The following is a 15761-nucleotide window of genomic DNA, read 5'->3' as shown; positions in this document are numbered from 1 at the left end:
CAAAGTAATGAAATCTGCAGATAAGGGGGTTTTTATGTTTCCAAAGTGTTGAATATTAAAAGACGAAATCAACAGGAGTTTAAATAAGCACAGACAAGTGAGTCAGCAAGAAGATATAAAATCATCAGGAAAGGCTGAGTTTGTTTTAATGTGGGGATTACTGTAAACACCAGGAGTGCATGGTAACAATTTGTAGCCCATGTGTTTTGAAATATCATAACTGGTGTCAATAAATGCATTAAAATTCAACTTCAAAGAGCTTTGTGGATGTTTGGAGTGTCACGAAGACGTTGCAAAATGGGGATTTTAGGTGGAAACAAGTATGGGAGCAATCAAGCACAGCTCCTATGTGAAGAAAGGGATCTTGTCAAGTTGTTAGAGCTAAGCATCTGTGATGGTGATTATTGCTTCTTACTGCTAAGAACTGCTCTCAGCCCCTGATTTCTTTCACGCTGTCTCCCTTGCCTCCCACCCTGACCTTGTCTCACCCACCTGTTAGGTCTTGCTTCCCAGACAGAATTCTTTGGAGCAGGGCCTGCCCTTTGCTGTTTGTTTCCGCAGTCCCTGGGAAAGCCCGGCTGATTTCCAGGCCCCGTCTCCATTGGAATAATAAACTCATTCTGTATCTGTCCCAGGATGACTTGTGGCACAGAGGATGTGTTGTCCTCCTGTGCTGACGGCCTGACTGGATAAAGGCATCTGTCATCACCGCAGTATTTGATGTGCTTGAGTCTTCCATGCTCTGTGAGCTGCTGTTCCAGGGGTACGGAAGAGGCTGAGCTGCCTCCCTTCTGTCTTCCCCACATAGAGTTTCAGTGGTGTATTCTGTCCTTCCTCAGACTTCCACTGGGTTGAAATAACTTCTTTTCCTCACTTTTTCTCTTGTAATATTTCTTCCTGGTGCATTTGGATTCACTCCATAAATGCACCCCTATTTGTTACACGAATCACGTGCGTGCTCCAGGGAAATGGGTCTCTGACTGTGATCTTTCAGCTGTAAAAGCACAGACTTCTAACACTTAAGCTTTAGCACTTTAATAAATCCGTTGCTTTGTTTCTGGGATATCCCAGAAAGTGCTGTATAACTTCTGTACGTAAAAAAGCAGCAGAGTTCTGTTTACATGACTCTGCCTCAAGATTCCACATGCCAGCCTCTTGTTTTTTCTTGTTTTCACCTTTTTGATGGATTTAATGCATTGCTTTACATCAAACAATCAAAATTTCCTCCTTAAAAGCCACTTGGAGAGCTGCGTTGGTCATCCTGTTGACAGAGGCACTGTCAGAGAGCCAACAGGTAACATGAGTTCTTTTCCCTCTGTTTTTATTCCAGGTAAACTCAGACCTTCCAAAGCTCATCACCCTTTTCTTGGTGCTTTCCCGGCCTCCTTTATTCAATTTGCCCTGAGTTACATGTTCATCTCCAGAAGTGTTTGGACAGAGGATGGCTATGGAGAAAGGACAAGCCCTGCCTCTCCTGAGGAATCGCTCTGTGCAAAGAGATGTGTGTTACCTGGTGAGAATGTGTGCTCAGCACTGACATGAAGCAAGCCTGGCCTATAAAGAGCATGTTTAAATACCTGTGAAGTTTTACAATCCAGTGTCTGTGGGACAGAGCTCATTTATGGTTGGTATGTTGTGGGAACTCTGTTATTACTGTGTTCCAGTGTGCCTCTCAGCTTCAAGTTTATAATGCAATCCCATTCAGAGATGACAGTGGATACCATCCACCAGTCAAGACATTAGCAGACTGTCTTGCATGGAATGAATTTCCTTGTCTCAGTTTGATTCCTCCTGTGTCTCCCCACAGCTGGCAGCCCCTGGCAGACATCAAAGGCCAAAGACAGACCGGTTCCCAGAAAAGACACTCTCTGGCCATTCCTGAATGAGATCCTGTCCTATCAGCACAAGCTGTTCCACCAGGTGAGCAAGAGAAGTTTCTGATATCTCACATTGTCTCTTCTATAAATTCACTTTACAGCAAAACACCACCAGTAATTTCACTTATTACAAACCCTGCAGGAACAAAATTAATTCACACATGCCCTTTTTAAGGTGATTTATGACAGAAGCAATCTGAGGGAACAGATAGACATTCCTGCCTCTGGGTTCAACTGCCATTTAATCATCCCAGTCAATATTCCCTTGTTCTAATGCTCAACACTGTGTTCAAAAGGGAGTGCTTCGCTGTCAGCCGCATGCAGACCACGCAGGATTAAATAGGGCTTCTAGTGTGATGCATATAACAACCTCTTAAATGATTGGGACACCTGTTGACATTAATATAGAAGCATACATGAAAACAAGTGTGCCACACACTGAAATATACGTACACAAATATTAAGAGGATTAGAGAAATTGCTAAAGTGGATAGAGTGGAATTTAACCCAAACGTGTCTGGAACCGAAGCAGAATGGAAAGGACTTGCACAGAGCTGATCCCTTGGCTTTCTTATTTCGGAGTTCATTAGGGGCAGAACCATCTCTGTACAAGGAGATCATTTGCTTACATTTCAAATTTCTCTTTAATATCTGTCTTTGTTTGGAATCTGCCTCCGATTCAAACTCACTTTCATTTAGTAGCTGGCACCTCTGCCATGCGAGCTGCAGGAAAAAGTAATTAAGTTTAATAGAAGCCACCCTTGCTTTGAAGCTGCCCTGGATTTAAAGCCACAAGGAGAAGCAATTAAACTCTGGCAGCCAAGGATTCAACTGAACTTCTGTAGGGATTTATTTATTTTTTTATAAGGGAATTTTCTCAGTGGCGGGATTTGGATTGTCAGATCCCATCGGATTCAGAGCTGCAGAAATTTCCTTCTTTGGGAAGTCTCCTGAAGCAAAGTTATAAAACACCAACAAGCAATTAGATGGGAAAGGGGATCAGTTGTAAAGATCCAGGATATTTGTAATCCTTTTGCACTAACTTCCAAAAAACAGTTTGTTCTTCTCAGCAAAGTGCTGAATGGAAAAGGAAAGCAGGGAAGGAAGACATCTGCACGTCTGTTTATTTGCAGGCAGGTCAGCTTGTCAGCAGCCTAGGATATAGATTCATTACAGGAAGGGATTTCTTTGCACTAGAAGGTACCATAAGCATTGTTCAAAGCTGCTGGGGTTTTTCAAACCACCAAGAAACAGAAATTATTTCACTTGTGTGATTCCACCAAAAAATAGTCTTTAAATGAAGTAAGAAGGACGGGGGAAAGATGCCAGAATGCCATAAGGAGAGCCAAACTAGTTCTAATGATTTAAAAGTCTCTTGGGAGTTCCCTTTAAAGGATCAGAAAGGATTCGGTTGAACAAGGTCTGCTTCCAGTGCAGATGTTCTTCACAAAAGCAAACTGGTAATTCAGTTAATGCTTACAGGAGGCACAGTTGTCCTCATCTTCACCAACCCTTGGAAATGTTTGTAGAGTCTTAGCTAAGCCAGGGGCACTATGAAAGGTTTAATTATTGTCATGCAGGTATTTGCAATACATGTTCTTCTATTCCAAGGAAAAAATGCTCTCAGGCTCATTGCAGGGATACATTCATAGGGCATGACATGGATGAGAGTCAGTGAATTGATGGTCGTGGCTGGAATCGTGGTAAAGCTGCTCTGGCCATAGGCAGTGTCAGGGGAAATGTATTATTGCATCACGAGGCACTGTGAGGTGGAGGGGTGTTGGAAACAGCACGTTGTGCAGCCCTGAGAGGGCGTCTCTAGCAATGGGTGCACCAGCCTGTAAAAGGGGAATGGACAAAGAGAGCTCTGCGAAGAATGTTTGACCCCAGCGTTTTGGATGTTCCGGCTGTAATCTTTGACAATGGGTCTGGGCTGTTCAAAGCAGGTATCGCAGGGGACAGCAGCCCAAGGTCTGTTTTTACAGCGATTGTTGGGCGCTCTAAAGTCAAAGCTACAATGCTGGGAGCTGGGCAGAAAGAATGTTACATCGGAGAAGAAGCTCAGTCCAAACGGGGGGTCCTGTCTTTGAATTATCCGATTGACCATGGCATAGTTACGTCCTGGGATGATATGGAAAGGATCTGGAGACATGTGTATGAGTACGAGCTGAGACTCAAGCCCTGTGAAAGGCCAGTGCTGCTGACTGAAGCCCCTCTCAATCCTCTGCAGAACAGGGAGAAAATGACAGAGATCATGTTTGAAAGCTTCAAGGTACCAGCCATGTACATTGCAGTCCAGGCGACCCTGGCACTCTATGCATCAGCCCGTGTCACTGGGATGGTCGTGGACAGCGGAGATGGTGTCACCCACACTGTCCCCATATATGAAGGATACTGTTTACCCCATGCTGTCTCCAGGCTGGATATTGCTGGCCGGGATATCACCAAATACTTTATGAAGCTGCTTTTGGAGAGCGGACACACTTTTGTCAGCACGGCTGAAAGGGAGATTGTCAGAGACATCAAAGAGAAGTTGTGCTACGTAGCTTTAGACCCCGTCCAAGAGATGAAAGCAAAGCCAGAAGAGCTCATGAGGGAGTACAGACTGCCTGACAACACTATCATCCAGATAGGCACCCAGCGCTTCCGTGCACCAGAGACCCTTTTCATGCCTGCAAACATTGGAGTGGAAGCTCCCGGCGTGCACAAAATGATCTTCAACAGCATCATGACGTGCGACATCGACGTGCGCAGGAGTCTTTATGGCAATATCCTCCTCTCAGGGGGGTCCACGCTCTTCCCTGGCCTGGAGGAACGGATCCTGAAGGAGATGAAGCTGCAAGTGCCTTCTGGCATGTTTGTGAGGATCATCGCACCCCCTGAGAGGAAGTACTGCGTGTGGATTGGGGCCTCCATCCTCACCTGCCTGACGTCGTTCCGACAAATGTGGGTCACCATGAACGATTACAGGGAATTTGGGGCTGCTGTCATTCACCGCAAGTGCTTTTAAGGAGACCATCAAGTGAAGGGCTTGCTACAGCAACACATGAGCAAGGAGCCCTGCTGAGAGCTCAGTGACCTGAAAGGGGCTGCAGCCGTTTGTGTGTTCACTGGCTGACGCACTCTGTGTGAAAATCAAACATTAAAAGCTTAAGCAATGAGGATTTTAGTGTTTATCATCCCCCTTCCCCTGGGCAGAGGTTACAGGTGCACGCATATCACAGGGATGCAGTTACTCCCTAATGGACTCGCAGCCTGCCTTGGAGACACGTGGGGAGTAGCGTACCTCCTCTGCTGGGAGATCTTCCCTCTGAGGTCTTCGGGGTACCTGGGGTTTCTGTTCTAAAACTGGCTCTCATGTTATTTTTTACCTCATTGAAAACGTTTCCTTTAGAAACCCAGCAAAACCCTAAACAGAATCCAAATATAAATCAATGCAAATGCAATTACTGTAACCGGCCCTCCTCTGTGCCTGGGGGTCTGAATAAATCCATTGATTCTCTGCCTTAATTTGTCTGGGAAGCAGGAACACCCAGTTTCATACTGAATCAAAATGCTCCCCAGAGGAAGTGGTGTTGCCGGTGCAGCTACAGTGATTGTGAGCTCGGTGGGGTGGTACCTCTAGGCTGGGGGATCTAGAATGTTCTCTGCCAGCAGCCACTGGCCAGGACAGCACCTGTCCTGCACAGGACACCTGACTGTGATGGCAGGGAGCCGTGCGGTGATTTTTGACATAGGGTCTGGGCAGTGCAAGGCTGGTCTGTCGTGGGAACAGGTTCCCCGCTCGGTTATTTTCACTGTTGTGGGGTACCCCAAATTCAAACCTGTCATGTTTGGGGCAAGTCGTAAGGACCGGTATATTGGGGAGGAAGCCCAGTTCAAAAGGGGCGTTTTGTCTTTTACTTACCCAATGGAAAATGGGTTGGTTACATCCTGGGATGACATGGAGAAGATTTGGAGGTACCTGTACGAACAGGAGCTCAAACTGAAACCGAGCGAGATGCCGGTGCTGCTGACCGAGGCCCCTCTCAACCCTTCATCCCATCGAGAGAAAATGGCTGAGATGATGTTCGAGAGCCTCCAGGTGCCTGCCCTGTTCGTGACCCTGGCGGCACTGATGGCCCTGTACGCCTCTGCCCGCACCACGGGACTGGTGCTGGACAGTGGCGATGGTGTCACCGTCACCGTCCCTGTCTACGAAGGCCATTACCTGCTCCATAGCACCAGCAGGCTGGATTTTGCAGGCAGAGGTGTAACCAAATACCTCACAAGGCTCCTCTTGGAGACTGGGAACTCCTTCGTAAGCACAGCAGAGAGAGAGATTGTCAGGGATATTAAGGAGAAGCTGTGTTACGTTGTGTTAGATCCCAGCCAGAAGATGCATGCGGAGCCCGCAAAACTCCTGCGCAGGTACGTTCTCCCTGACGGGAGGGCTGTTGAGGCAGGAGACCAGCTATTCCGAGCTCCCGAAGCGCTCTTTGTGCCTGCGGAGGCAGAAATCACAGGGCCAGGGGTTGGGGTGATGGTCCTGCAGAGCTGCTCCAAGTGCCACAGCGACATCCAGCCCAGCATCCAGAGGAACGTGCTGCTGTCGGGTGGATCGACTCTGTTCCAAGGCTTCAAGGAGAGGCTCTGGAAGGAGCTCCAGGCAGGAGTTCCCAGCACAGCTCGTGTCAAGATCATTTCACCACAAGATCGGGTGTATTCCGTGTGGGTTGGTGCTTCCATCCTGGCCAGCTTAAGAGCATTTAGGAACATGTGGGTTACCAAGGAAGACTATTACGAGGTTGGAGCCACAGTACTCCAGAGAAAATGCTTCTGAACATTCAAGGAGCAACCATCCAGGGCTTGTTTTTGAGTGCCAATCTGAACTGCTGCAGAGCAGTTAATAAATCAGTACAAAAATAATTGATTTATAGTACGTGACTTCATAGCTTACTAAAGAAAGGTCTCTTGTGCATTGGGTGGGAAAAAGAGCCCTTGTTCAGAGCCCTTTTGCTATCCAAAAATGTTGGGGTTTAATTCTAGAAACGTGTTGATCCCTGCTAGAGCTGCAAACAGTTTGTCAGACTTTTAAACACTTGAGAACAAGCCACCTCCATTCCCTGCCCGTGGGGCTGGCTCCTTGCCATGCACCGTAAACATCCAGGGAGTGCAAAGAGACCTCTGATGGAGAAACAGAGGGCTCGAGGGTATTGCTGACCCTTCACCATCGTGCTGGAGATCTCCTGTAGCAGCCCTGGAAGAGCAGAGGGGCCTCAACTTCTACGTTTGGGTTTGCTCATGAAGTGAAGATAAGCTCTCTGATTCTCTAAGTTGATTTGGCTGTTAAAGTAGAGCTCTTAGGCCTAGAAGCTCTGTGCTATTACTGGCCATGTGATTTGCTGTGTCATGTCACATGTGACATTGTCCACCTGTGAGGTTTCCCTAATATTCTAGCATAAGGACTATGTGAGACTGCATTTACACAACTTAGTATAACGTTAATTGAAATTAGTAAGTTAATCAGAGAGCCCAAGGTGAAAGGTATCTATTTGAGTTTATCCGTAGGGGACTTCTGAAGGAACATTTTGATGTCAGACATCTAAGGGAAGGTGGAGGCATTGGTCCCTACCTGACACTGGTTCTCTTAGGGAAAAGCTGAGTATTTTAAGAGTTATTCCTCTACCTTGTCACTGAGAGCCAGGGAGAGTGACAGTCCTGCAAGTGTTTACTTGAATTACTAAGCAAATCTGCATTGCTGGGCTCAGTATTTATAAATAACTACGCCAAATAAGCTTAACTGTCATAAATATCGTGGCCGATGGGTTTGGTTTCCAAAGGGACCTATGGAATTCATAACAAAGGTGTGAATTTTCAGCACTGAAATTTGCACTCAAACTACTTGAAAATGGTGCATTTGCAGAGATCATCTTTATCCACACCTGCAAATACCTGCACTGCATCCAGGCAGGGGGTAGAAATCTCATCATTTGTGAAACTGATTAGCACTATGATTGATACATTGTTGAATATCATTGTGTATTGTTGGATTTGCCCAAGACTAACATGAAAACAGGGAAGAGAGCTGCAATCTCCTGTTAATTCAGTACAGTGTCTGGCTATTTTCATGCAGCTCCGGAGATGAATCTTCAAACTCGTTGATGCCCTCTGCTGCCTTGGGACTGATCAGTCCTCTGCCACCTCCTCTCGCTGCCCTTTGAGGAATCACAACAAACTCTTCCTTCTCTACACGACATTTACAAGGGAGCCACATCTACCTCCCTGTTCAGTTGTCCCCCGAGCCCTGGAGCACTTCCTCAGCAGGCAAGTGGAAAAATGGGCTGAAAGACCTGGATACAGAGGACAGGGGGAGCAGGGGATGGTTTGTGGGTGACCGCACTGAGACCCACCTACCCTGCTTTTCCCAGTGACCAGAGTGAAAGCATAAAGCAAGGAGCCTGTAGAAAAGCACGCAGCTTTCCTGCTCCATTTGTGCCCTAAGGCTTCAGAAGGTTGAGCTCTGCATTACCCCATTGAGTTAAAGCAAGTTTTCAGAGCACTTTTGAGCTGTTATGAAATCAGACTCAGCAGTGTTGGATCTTTCCTCTGTTACAGTGTGTTACCTTTTAGCAGCCTGCTGGAAATGTGTAAACAAACGAGGTACAACTGTAGACAGTTTAGATACTTCACAGCTCACTGACTTCCATCTGAGGAGGGATCTGCAGTAACTTCAGTGTTTAGACTCCTGCTCCAATAATCTAATGCAAATAACAATGCAAAAGCCAGAGTGCTGGAAAGCAGAGGGGACCTGAGTGAACACTGCAAACTGGGGGTGGTGTCAGGGAGGAGGAAAGAGAAGCAAAGGGCAGGATAACTGCAAACCCAGATGCAGAGACAAAACGTGTTCGGAGAGTGACACCTAGCAGAGCTCTCTGTGTGCTTTAATGAGATGTCACCCTTGCAGAGCAAGATATTGCCTGATGTACTCCAGGATGGGTTCAGTGATACCAAACTTGTTTTACATCACGGGACCTGGTTCAGCTTCTCCCAGATGAAAATCATTCAACAACCCATTATTAAAGGTATGTAACACCCACGGTGCTGGTTTGGCCTGGCTGTTCCCATTTACCTCTTAGGCATGACTTTGCTCAAGGACATGCAACAAGATAGCAGGAGTTGGCACATGTTCCATGACTGTAGACTTTAATCAGCCTCTTCAGTCTCTTGGTCACCTTGTATTTCCATTGCTGCACAGGGAGCTGGAAATTCATTACTCCATTTGTATTTCATTTTCACTTTGAAGAGGTCTGAGGTCTTCATCATTTGAGACCTTATTCCCTTGGCCTTCATGCCATGGAATATGAATTGCAGTGATCTTTCACCTGATGTATTTCCCCCTATGCTCTACCTGTCCTGTGGATAAAGACGATTTAAATTGTAAATGCCTGGGATCTTTCGAGCCTCAAGAAAGTAACGCTTGTTTGGTGAATATAGGACTGGCTGCAGGGCCTGAGTGAATTCCTGGATTTACCAGTGGTTAGTTCTGGAATTAAAACTCCTTGTGTCCCCTCCACCCCGGCCTACCTGCTGGTGGGGTGAGTTGAGGAGTAGAAAAGGCCTTAAGTCGGTATAAGCACTGCTCAGGGATAACGGAAGCATCCCTGTGTTTTCAGCACAAATCCAAATCACAGCCCTATACCAGCCATGTAAAAAATTAACTCTATCTCAGCCAAAACCAGCACTTCCTGGTAATTTCATTCCTCCCTCCCCAAGTCTCGTTTAAGTTTCAATCCAGCAGCAGCTCTTTATTTTCTGTTAAATGTCAGACAATTCATCATTTGCACTTTGCCCATTCCCTGTGAATTTCAGGGTTTTATTGGTATGCAGTCATGTCAGCCTGTGACAATGCACACTGATTACCCAAAACAATGTGCTGCTTGTCACCCTGCCCATTTTTGGTTGCAGGCTCTCAAGAACTGTACAAGAGCTCTTGCTTTCTCCCTCTCCTCCTTGTTATCATGTGCACAATAAAAAGGCCGGGTTCAAATATACACTTGGCAAATAATTATTATCTTTATTATTCAGATCTCCTGGCCCCTGCCCTCGTCCTGCTGAGCTGTGTGAGCACACTTGCTGCAGAAGGTGCCCTCACCCCTGCCTTGCAGATCGCAGGTCTCCAGGAGGGTGGTGATGGGCAGCTTGTTCTGAAAGCAGCTGGATAGAGAGTGCCAAGTGCATCTTTGCAGCAGGGCACGGGGGAAGGCAGGGAAATGAGCTCCTTTGTTTCCCCAGGCGGGGCGATGCTCGGGGCACGGCACACAGAGGCCCCACGATACAGAAGTGCTGCACTTGTGGTCTTGCCATGCCAGGCTCTGCAAGCAAGGTCAGACCCAAACCGCCCAGGTAAAGGAGGCATTTTTTCCCCATCTACGGTCAGAATGAAGCGATGCCAGCAGATCAGTGCATGCATTTGGCCACTGACAAAGCCAAGAGCTGCTTGATGAGCGTGGGGGTTGTTAAAGATTCTCATTAATGTGGCTGTACAGAGCAGAAGTCATCTCAAAAGACCCAGAGAACCAACCTGGAATGCCTGAGAATCATAGAATGGTTTGGGTTGGAAGGGACCTTAAAGACCATCTAGCTCCAGCCCTGTGCCATGGACAGGGACACCTTCCACTTGGAAGTCTGAGAGCCTGCTGAAGGCAGCCTGCAGAGGTGGGTGAGAAAACAAGCTCTGCAGACATTTAGAAGTAGCCAGAAAGGGTAATGGTGCTACCAAAGGCGAAAACAAGCTCTGCAGACATTTAGAAGTAGCCAGAAAGGGTAATGGTGCTACCAAAGGCAAATACCAGCCCTGTAGGTGGGTGTGGGCAGCTCCATCAGTTCATTGACAGAGCAACGGGCAGGCACACCTCCATTTCTCCAACTTTGGAAACATCCAGGTGAGTACCTGAATGTGAGGGGTTTGATGTGAAGGAGTAAGAACATTCCAGAGCTTTTCCCAGCAGAGGTGGTATAAGGTGTAGCTCTGTAGTCATTATCCACATGCCCCCAGGAACACATGCACCCACACACACACACTGATTTTATTAAGCCATTCCATGCAAGTATTTTATATATGTATATATATTTTTTTATTTGGAAAACTTCAGAGTGCTTTTTTTCACACACAGTAAAGTTGGCTTTGCTGAGATTCATTAGTCCCCTTTCCCCCTGTGTGTAAATGGATCTCTCTCAGTTATGCAATGCAAGGGTACACAACCATGAAAAGTGCAGAGGCAGCCAAAAAAAGCATTGTTCTGAACTTGGACGTGTAAAATATTCATATTCAATAATAAAAAAATAGAAAAATCCCTCCCTTAATAAAAAATTCACAGCGTAAAATATGCATTGTCGTTCCCTCCCCAGGGCTGCAGCGGTTCCACACCAACACGTTACATGGGGCTTCGCTGCCTTGTTTTACTCAATTAATTCAAAACCAATTCACTTACAGACATCCCAGTATTAGGTGCCGAAATTGATTCTGATTTCTCTAAGGGCAGTGTCTCTATGACTACAGTAAGAGCTGGTAGAAGCTGTGACTGTTCAAAGCATCCAGCCTGTAGGTCCTCTTCCTGATGGTGTGTCTGTAAGCCCAGTTGCTGTGCTGGGCATGGACACATAGAACAGCTCCGTGCAAGCAGGAGAGCTCTTTTAGCATGATGCTTGGGCCACTTGGTACCCCTAGTTCTTGAATGAGCAAATTGAGCTGAGCATTAACATGGCCAAGCAGCCTCCATAGGAGAGGGAGCACACTTTAGTGTCTGCCCTGCACCTTGCAGAGCAACCTGTGGAGCTTTGCACACACAGCAGAAGAAAGAATCTCCTCACCTTTTTAGCAAAGGGAAACGGGCAGGTGGAAATGGCCACTGGCTCACCCTGTCCTCCTTTGTATTTTTCAGGACTGTGCAATGGGAATGTGCTGAGCAGCGTGGATCTAGCTGGGAAAGTCATCTGAGCAGAGGATGCTGCTTGCAGGCCCCAGGAAAGGCTGCAGGTTTGCAACCCCCCCACTGGTTTGCAGTCATCTTGGATTCTGTTTATTGTGAAGGCTCAGCCACATCCTCCCTATCCCGAAGTCCTGAACATCTGCCTTAATTTGTCTGGCCTTGTAGCCTTTGAGGATTCACTGCTTGGTTTTGCAATGAGTCTCTCACTGAGGACAGGGAAGGGAATTTGATGGCGTCAGAAAATACGACTCTCCCTGCGCTTCTCAAGACATGTTGGATCCCTGGTGATGTCAGAGCTCCAGACTAAGCAAGGAACCACTGGAGAGCCACTTAGCCCTTGTAACGCAGATGAGCTGAGATGATTTGGAAAGATTCAGCTCTTTGGATCCTTCGCTATCCTGACAAATCCAAAGGGAAATACATGCACTGCCAAAGTTGTTTCTATGGGTCATTCCTGAATTCCTACAGAAAACAGTATTTCTCAGAACAACATAGAAGAGCTGTTAAGCGGTGCTGGTGGTCTGGTGACATCCCTACAGTACTGTCTTTCAGCCAAAGTAATATGGATTTCCTAGAAGCACGTGCCCCCAGAGGAAGAAATCATGGACTTTTAAGGTATCCCAGACAACAGTGCAGATGCTGATTTCAGCTTCGCCGTTTTAAACCCGCTGTATTCAGTGGATTGACTTTGAAAGTGGGTTTTTTTTACTGATGGGAGATCTATGAGGGGAGGAATGGATCCCTGCATCCCCAGAGTACCTGGATAACCTCCAGCTTGCCCTCTTGGAGGTTTTGTTTCCAGATCTATCACAGGCAAGTCACCAGGACATGGATTCATCCCATCTAACCGTTCACAGCTAAAGCAAGTAACTTTAAACAAGAGTTAAGATAAACAGTGGAGAGAGAGATTTCACCTACCTACGGGCTGCTGGGCTTCTATCACTCTGCTTTTACTGAAGATTTTTTGGGCCTATGTTCCTAATTTAGTTGCCTTCTTTATGCTTATCAGTGAAACTGAATCTGGGCGTTTATCTTCCTGAGCATCAATTCCAATTCTGTGAAACTTAAATACAAGATTAAAGACATTTTTATGAGGTATTATTTTTGTTACTAGAAAGTCATGTGTGAAGGCTGCAAGAAGTGAACAACCAAAAATGTTCCTAGGATATGTAAAAGCAGAAATAGGTCAAGTCAAAGGTACCAACTTCCAGGTGCTCCACTTTGCCTGATCAGATACTCAGAGATGTTCAGCCACTTCTATTGTCAGTTTATGTTTACCGAGAGGCATCCATACCACAAGTGACTAAATGTGTGAGGATTTTCTTCCAGGAGCCAGAGAAGGGATTAAACACAACAATAATCTGTGAAATTACTTCACATTTTTTTCTCCTTGAATGTCCTAAGGAATTCCCCAACTCCCAACCTGTTCCAATTGGCACCACCATGCACTTGAGCTCTAATATCAGTGGAGTTTGTAATGTTTCAACTTTTCTGGTGAGGGATTACATGGAACCGAACCAATTCTTTCCATGGGGGATTACGTAGCCACTTTTGTTTCTAATATTCCAGTCCACGAGTGAGGAACGTTTTCTTGGTTACCTGTTTCTTCTTTAACGATGAGAGTTAGTGTCATTTAAAGTATCTAGGCATAAATCCAGTTCATAAATTTCATTCCTGATCATTTCATCGCTGGTTAAATAGTCTGTCCTAAATCCAGTCTTTATGTTTTGGCTGAATGTTCCTGGACTACTAATTTAACATAAATGATGTTCCCCATTGTAGTGACTGAAATGCATCTGCATGGTAAATGAGCTAAAAGCTCACCTGAAGAACCATCAGCAGCTTATGAAAATGACTCCTATTTGGGGTAAAATTGCCACTGATTTGCAAGAGTCTGGATCAAATGTATATTCCCAAATGTTGTTTTTTTTCTGTGCAAGTACCAGAATGTGCTTTGGGGATGTTTTTGGCAGCAGTTTTAGGGCAGGAAAATAGGAAATGAACTGGAAAATGTGAAGACTACAGCAAACAAGAAAATCCTGGAAGGAGCACACGATGTAGATCCACCCTGGCCATTAATAATATGGAAAGATTTCATTAGGAAGAGAGGGAAGAGAAAAAGGAAGAATGTATAAGGAGGCAGTGTTAGCATCAGCACACACAGGACGTCCTCACTGCTCAGACTTACAGACAGGGTTTTGCAATGCACTCCTGCCCGCAGAGACAACAGGCATTGTGTCAAAAGCTGCACTTCTGAGGAAGGTGATGAGCCCCAAGCACTGGGACATGTGGCAAGTGGCTTCTGAGGCAGTTCTGCTGGGGACAGTGTGGAGATGAGGGTGCGCAGGTGAGATGCTTTCAATGCAAACCATAGAATTAAAGAATCCCAGACTGGTTTGGGTTGGAAAGGACCCTAGATACCATCCAGTTCCAGCCCCCTGCCACGAGCAGGCTTCTCCTCTTTGCATCAGTGCATGGGGAATAAAGCAGATAAAGTTACATTGCAGGTCCTGTGACCTTCCAGAAAGTCATTTGTTCTGATGGAGAGGCACTGTCTGCCCCAGCCTGAAGGGTGCCTGACAGGGGGAGCAGCCCCCCAAGAGACACTGCTCTATTTAAGGGGGCTGCAAGAGGGCATCACCTTCACAGCAGCCCCTTCCACAGCCTCCACAGTGGGACCCTGTGTAAGGAGCAAGCCCTTTGGAAGCACCGTCTGTGCGGGTGAGTGCTGGGACCTGAGCCCATCACCCTACAGATCCACGGACAGACCGCCGTGCTTGTGTCCTGCTCTGCTGCTGTCTGCTCCCACGGGGCCCAGGGAAATACACAGAGCCCAGCAAATTGTGTTGTAAAAAGGGAAATAAAGTTCTGTCCCCTTTCACCTCTCTGTAGCATGTACCTGCCACCTCATCACTGCCACCTCCCTCCTGTGTGGGGCCCTTTCAAAGGTTCCCTGGTAGCCAGAAAGCATCAAGTACATCAAACGCTTCTGTTCACTGTAACCTATAAGCAGTGTGCTGAACTCAGTGAATTTTTGTCTGGGAAATTGTTTTGTTCTTCCCTGTAACACACTCAAGGTGACTGTTCTTTTGTGTCAATTCTAGGCAAAGTGCACTGCATTGAAACTCCTGCCACAGCAAAACAGAGCAGAGCAATTTCAAGTCCCTGGGTTTGCCAAAAGTTTTTGCACCCTTATGTCACATCCTATACATCAGAGTTTGCTGGGAAAGACTTGGGTTGGGGTTTCTTTCACTGTTCCTGCTCTCTTCTGGAAATAGAAATGTCAGCAGGTCGACTGACATGAGTTATGTTTGATGTGTTTCCACAGAATGCATGAGGAAGTTCAGTCTTTATGAAACATGCAGTTACTGCAAACAGAAGAGTTAAGCAGTGGAAATGTAACGAGTATTAAATGTAGACCCTTTGGGATGCTTAACAGCTAATTCACCTGTGAGACAAGATCTGTGTTCACCAGTGCTGCCATAGTTGCATCTTCCAAAGAACTGTAAGCATATGGGGAGGGCTTTGTAGGTGTAACTTGTATATGATACAAGACAAACTTTACACATCACTGGGAGTTATTAATGGACCACCTGATATTAATTCATTTTCTGTCTTCAGATTCGGTGAGCTGAGCTGTTTCACTGCATATTCCTGGAACACACAATAGGAATCTACCCGGTTAGTCAGTATCCTTGGAAAACATCCACGGCAACGATTTCATCTCCTGCCCCTTGAGCACGGGCACATCTGTGAAGGAATTCCCTGTATTGCAAAGGTGTGATCCCTTGTATTTGCTGCGCAGCTCACAAGGAAGCAGAGAGGAGCAGCTGTGTTGTACCACACTCAGTGCTGCCCACCACCACCTGGGTGCCCTGCCCCAGCCCTGATGAGCTAAATTGAATCCTGCTGG

General features: G+C 46.4%; 2 protein-coding genes and 2 long non-coding RNA genes across 4 annotated transcripts; all 4 read left to right on the top strand.

The window, feature by feature from the left end:
* Nucleotides 1-1812: 1812 nt before the first annotated feature.
* Nucleotides 1813-7500, top strand: LOC134161583 (uncharacterized). Its single transcript, XR_009964036.1, has 2 exons — nt 1813-1920; nt 6906-7500. It is a non-coding gene; the product is annotated as an uncharacterized LOC134161583 (long non-coding RNA).
* LOC134161575 (uncharacterized) lies at nt 2742-5041 on the top strand. The gene has a single exon (XM_062614569.1). It carries the CDS (start codon nt 3754-3756, stop codon nt 4885-4887), a length of 1134 nt encoding a protein of 377 aa, XP_062470553.1. The 5' UTR covers nt 2742-3753; the 3' UTR covers nt 4888-5041.
* LOC134161573 (actin-1-like) lies at nt 5503-6783 on the top strand. The gene has a single exon (XM_062614568.1). It carries the CDS (start codon nt 5518-5520, stop codon nt 6697-6699), a length of 1182 nt encoding a protein of 393 aa, XP_062470552.1. The 5' UTR covers nt 5503-5517; the 3' UTR covers nt 6700-6783.
* A 1224-nt stretch (nt 7501-8724) lies between the features above and the next one.
* On the top strand, nt 8725-12936 carry LOC134161581 (uncharacterized). The gene is made up of 2 exons (XR_009964034.1): nt 8725-8941; nt 11801-12936. It is a non-coding gene; the product is annotated as an uncharacterized LOC134161581 (long non-coding RNA).
* Nucleotides 12937-15761: the final 2825 nt, after the last annotated feature.

Source organism: Pezoporus occidentalis, unplaced genomic scaffold (genome assembly GCF_034315485.1).
Source record: "Pezoporus occidentalis ecotype Australia unplaced genomic scaffold, CSIRO_AGI_Poc_V1 ctg176, whole genome shotgun sequence".
In the NCBI taxonomy this organism is placed as follows: domain Eukaryota; kingdom Metazoa; phylum Chordata; class Aves; order Psittaciformes; family Psittacidae; genus Pezoporus; species Pezoporus occidentalis.
Note: the sequence above shows the minus strand (reverse complement) of the source record. Positions and strands in the feature narration are given on the sequence as shown.

Bases quoted from the DNA above. Each gene is read 5' to 3' on its own strand.
- LOC134161573 (XM_062614568.1), top strand. From the start codon at position 5,518: ATGTTCTCTGCCAGCAGCCACTGGCCAGGACAGCACCTGTCCTGCACA.
- LOC134161575 (XM_062614569.1), top strand. From the start codon at position 3,754: ATGTTTGACCCCAGCGTTTTGGATGTTCCGGCTGTAATCTTTGACAAT.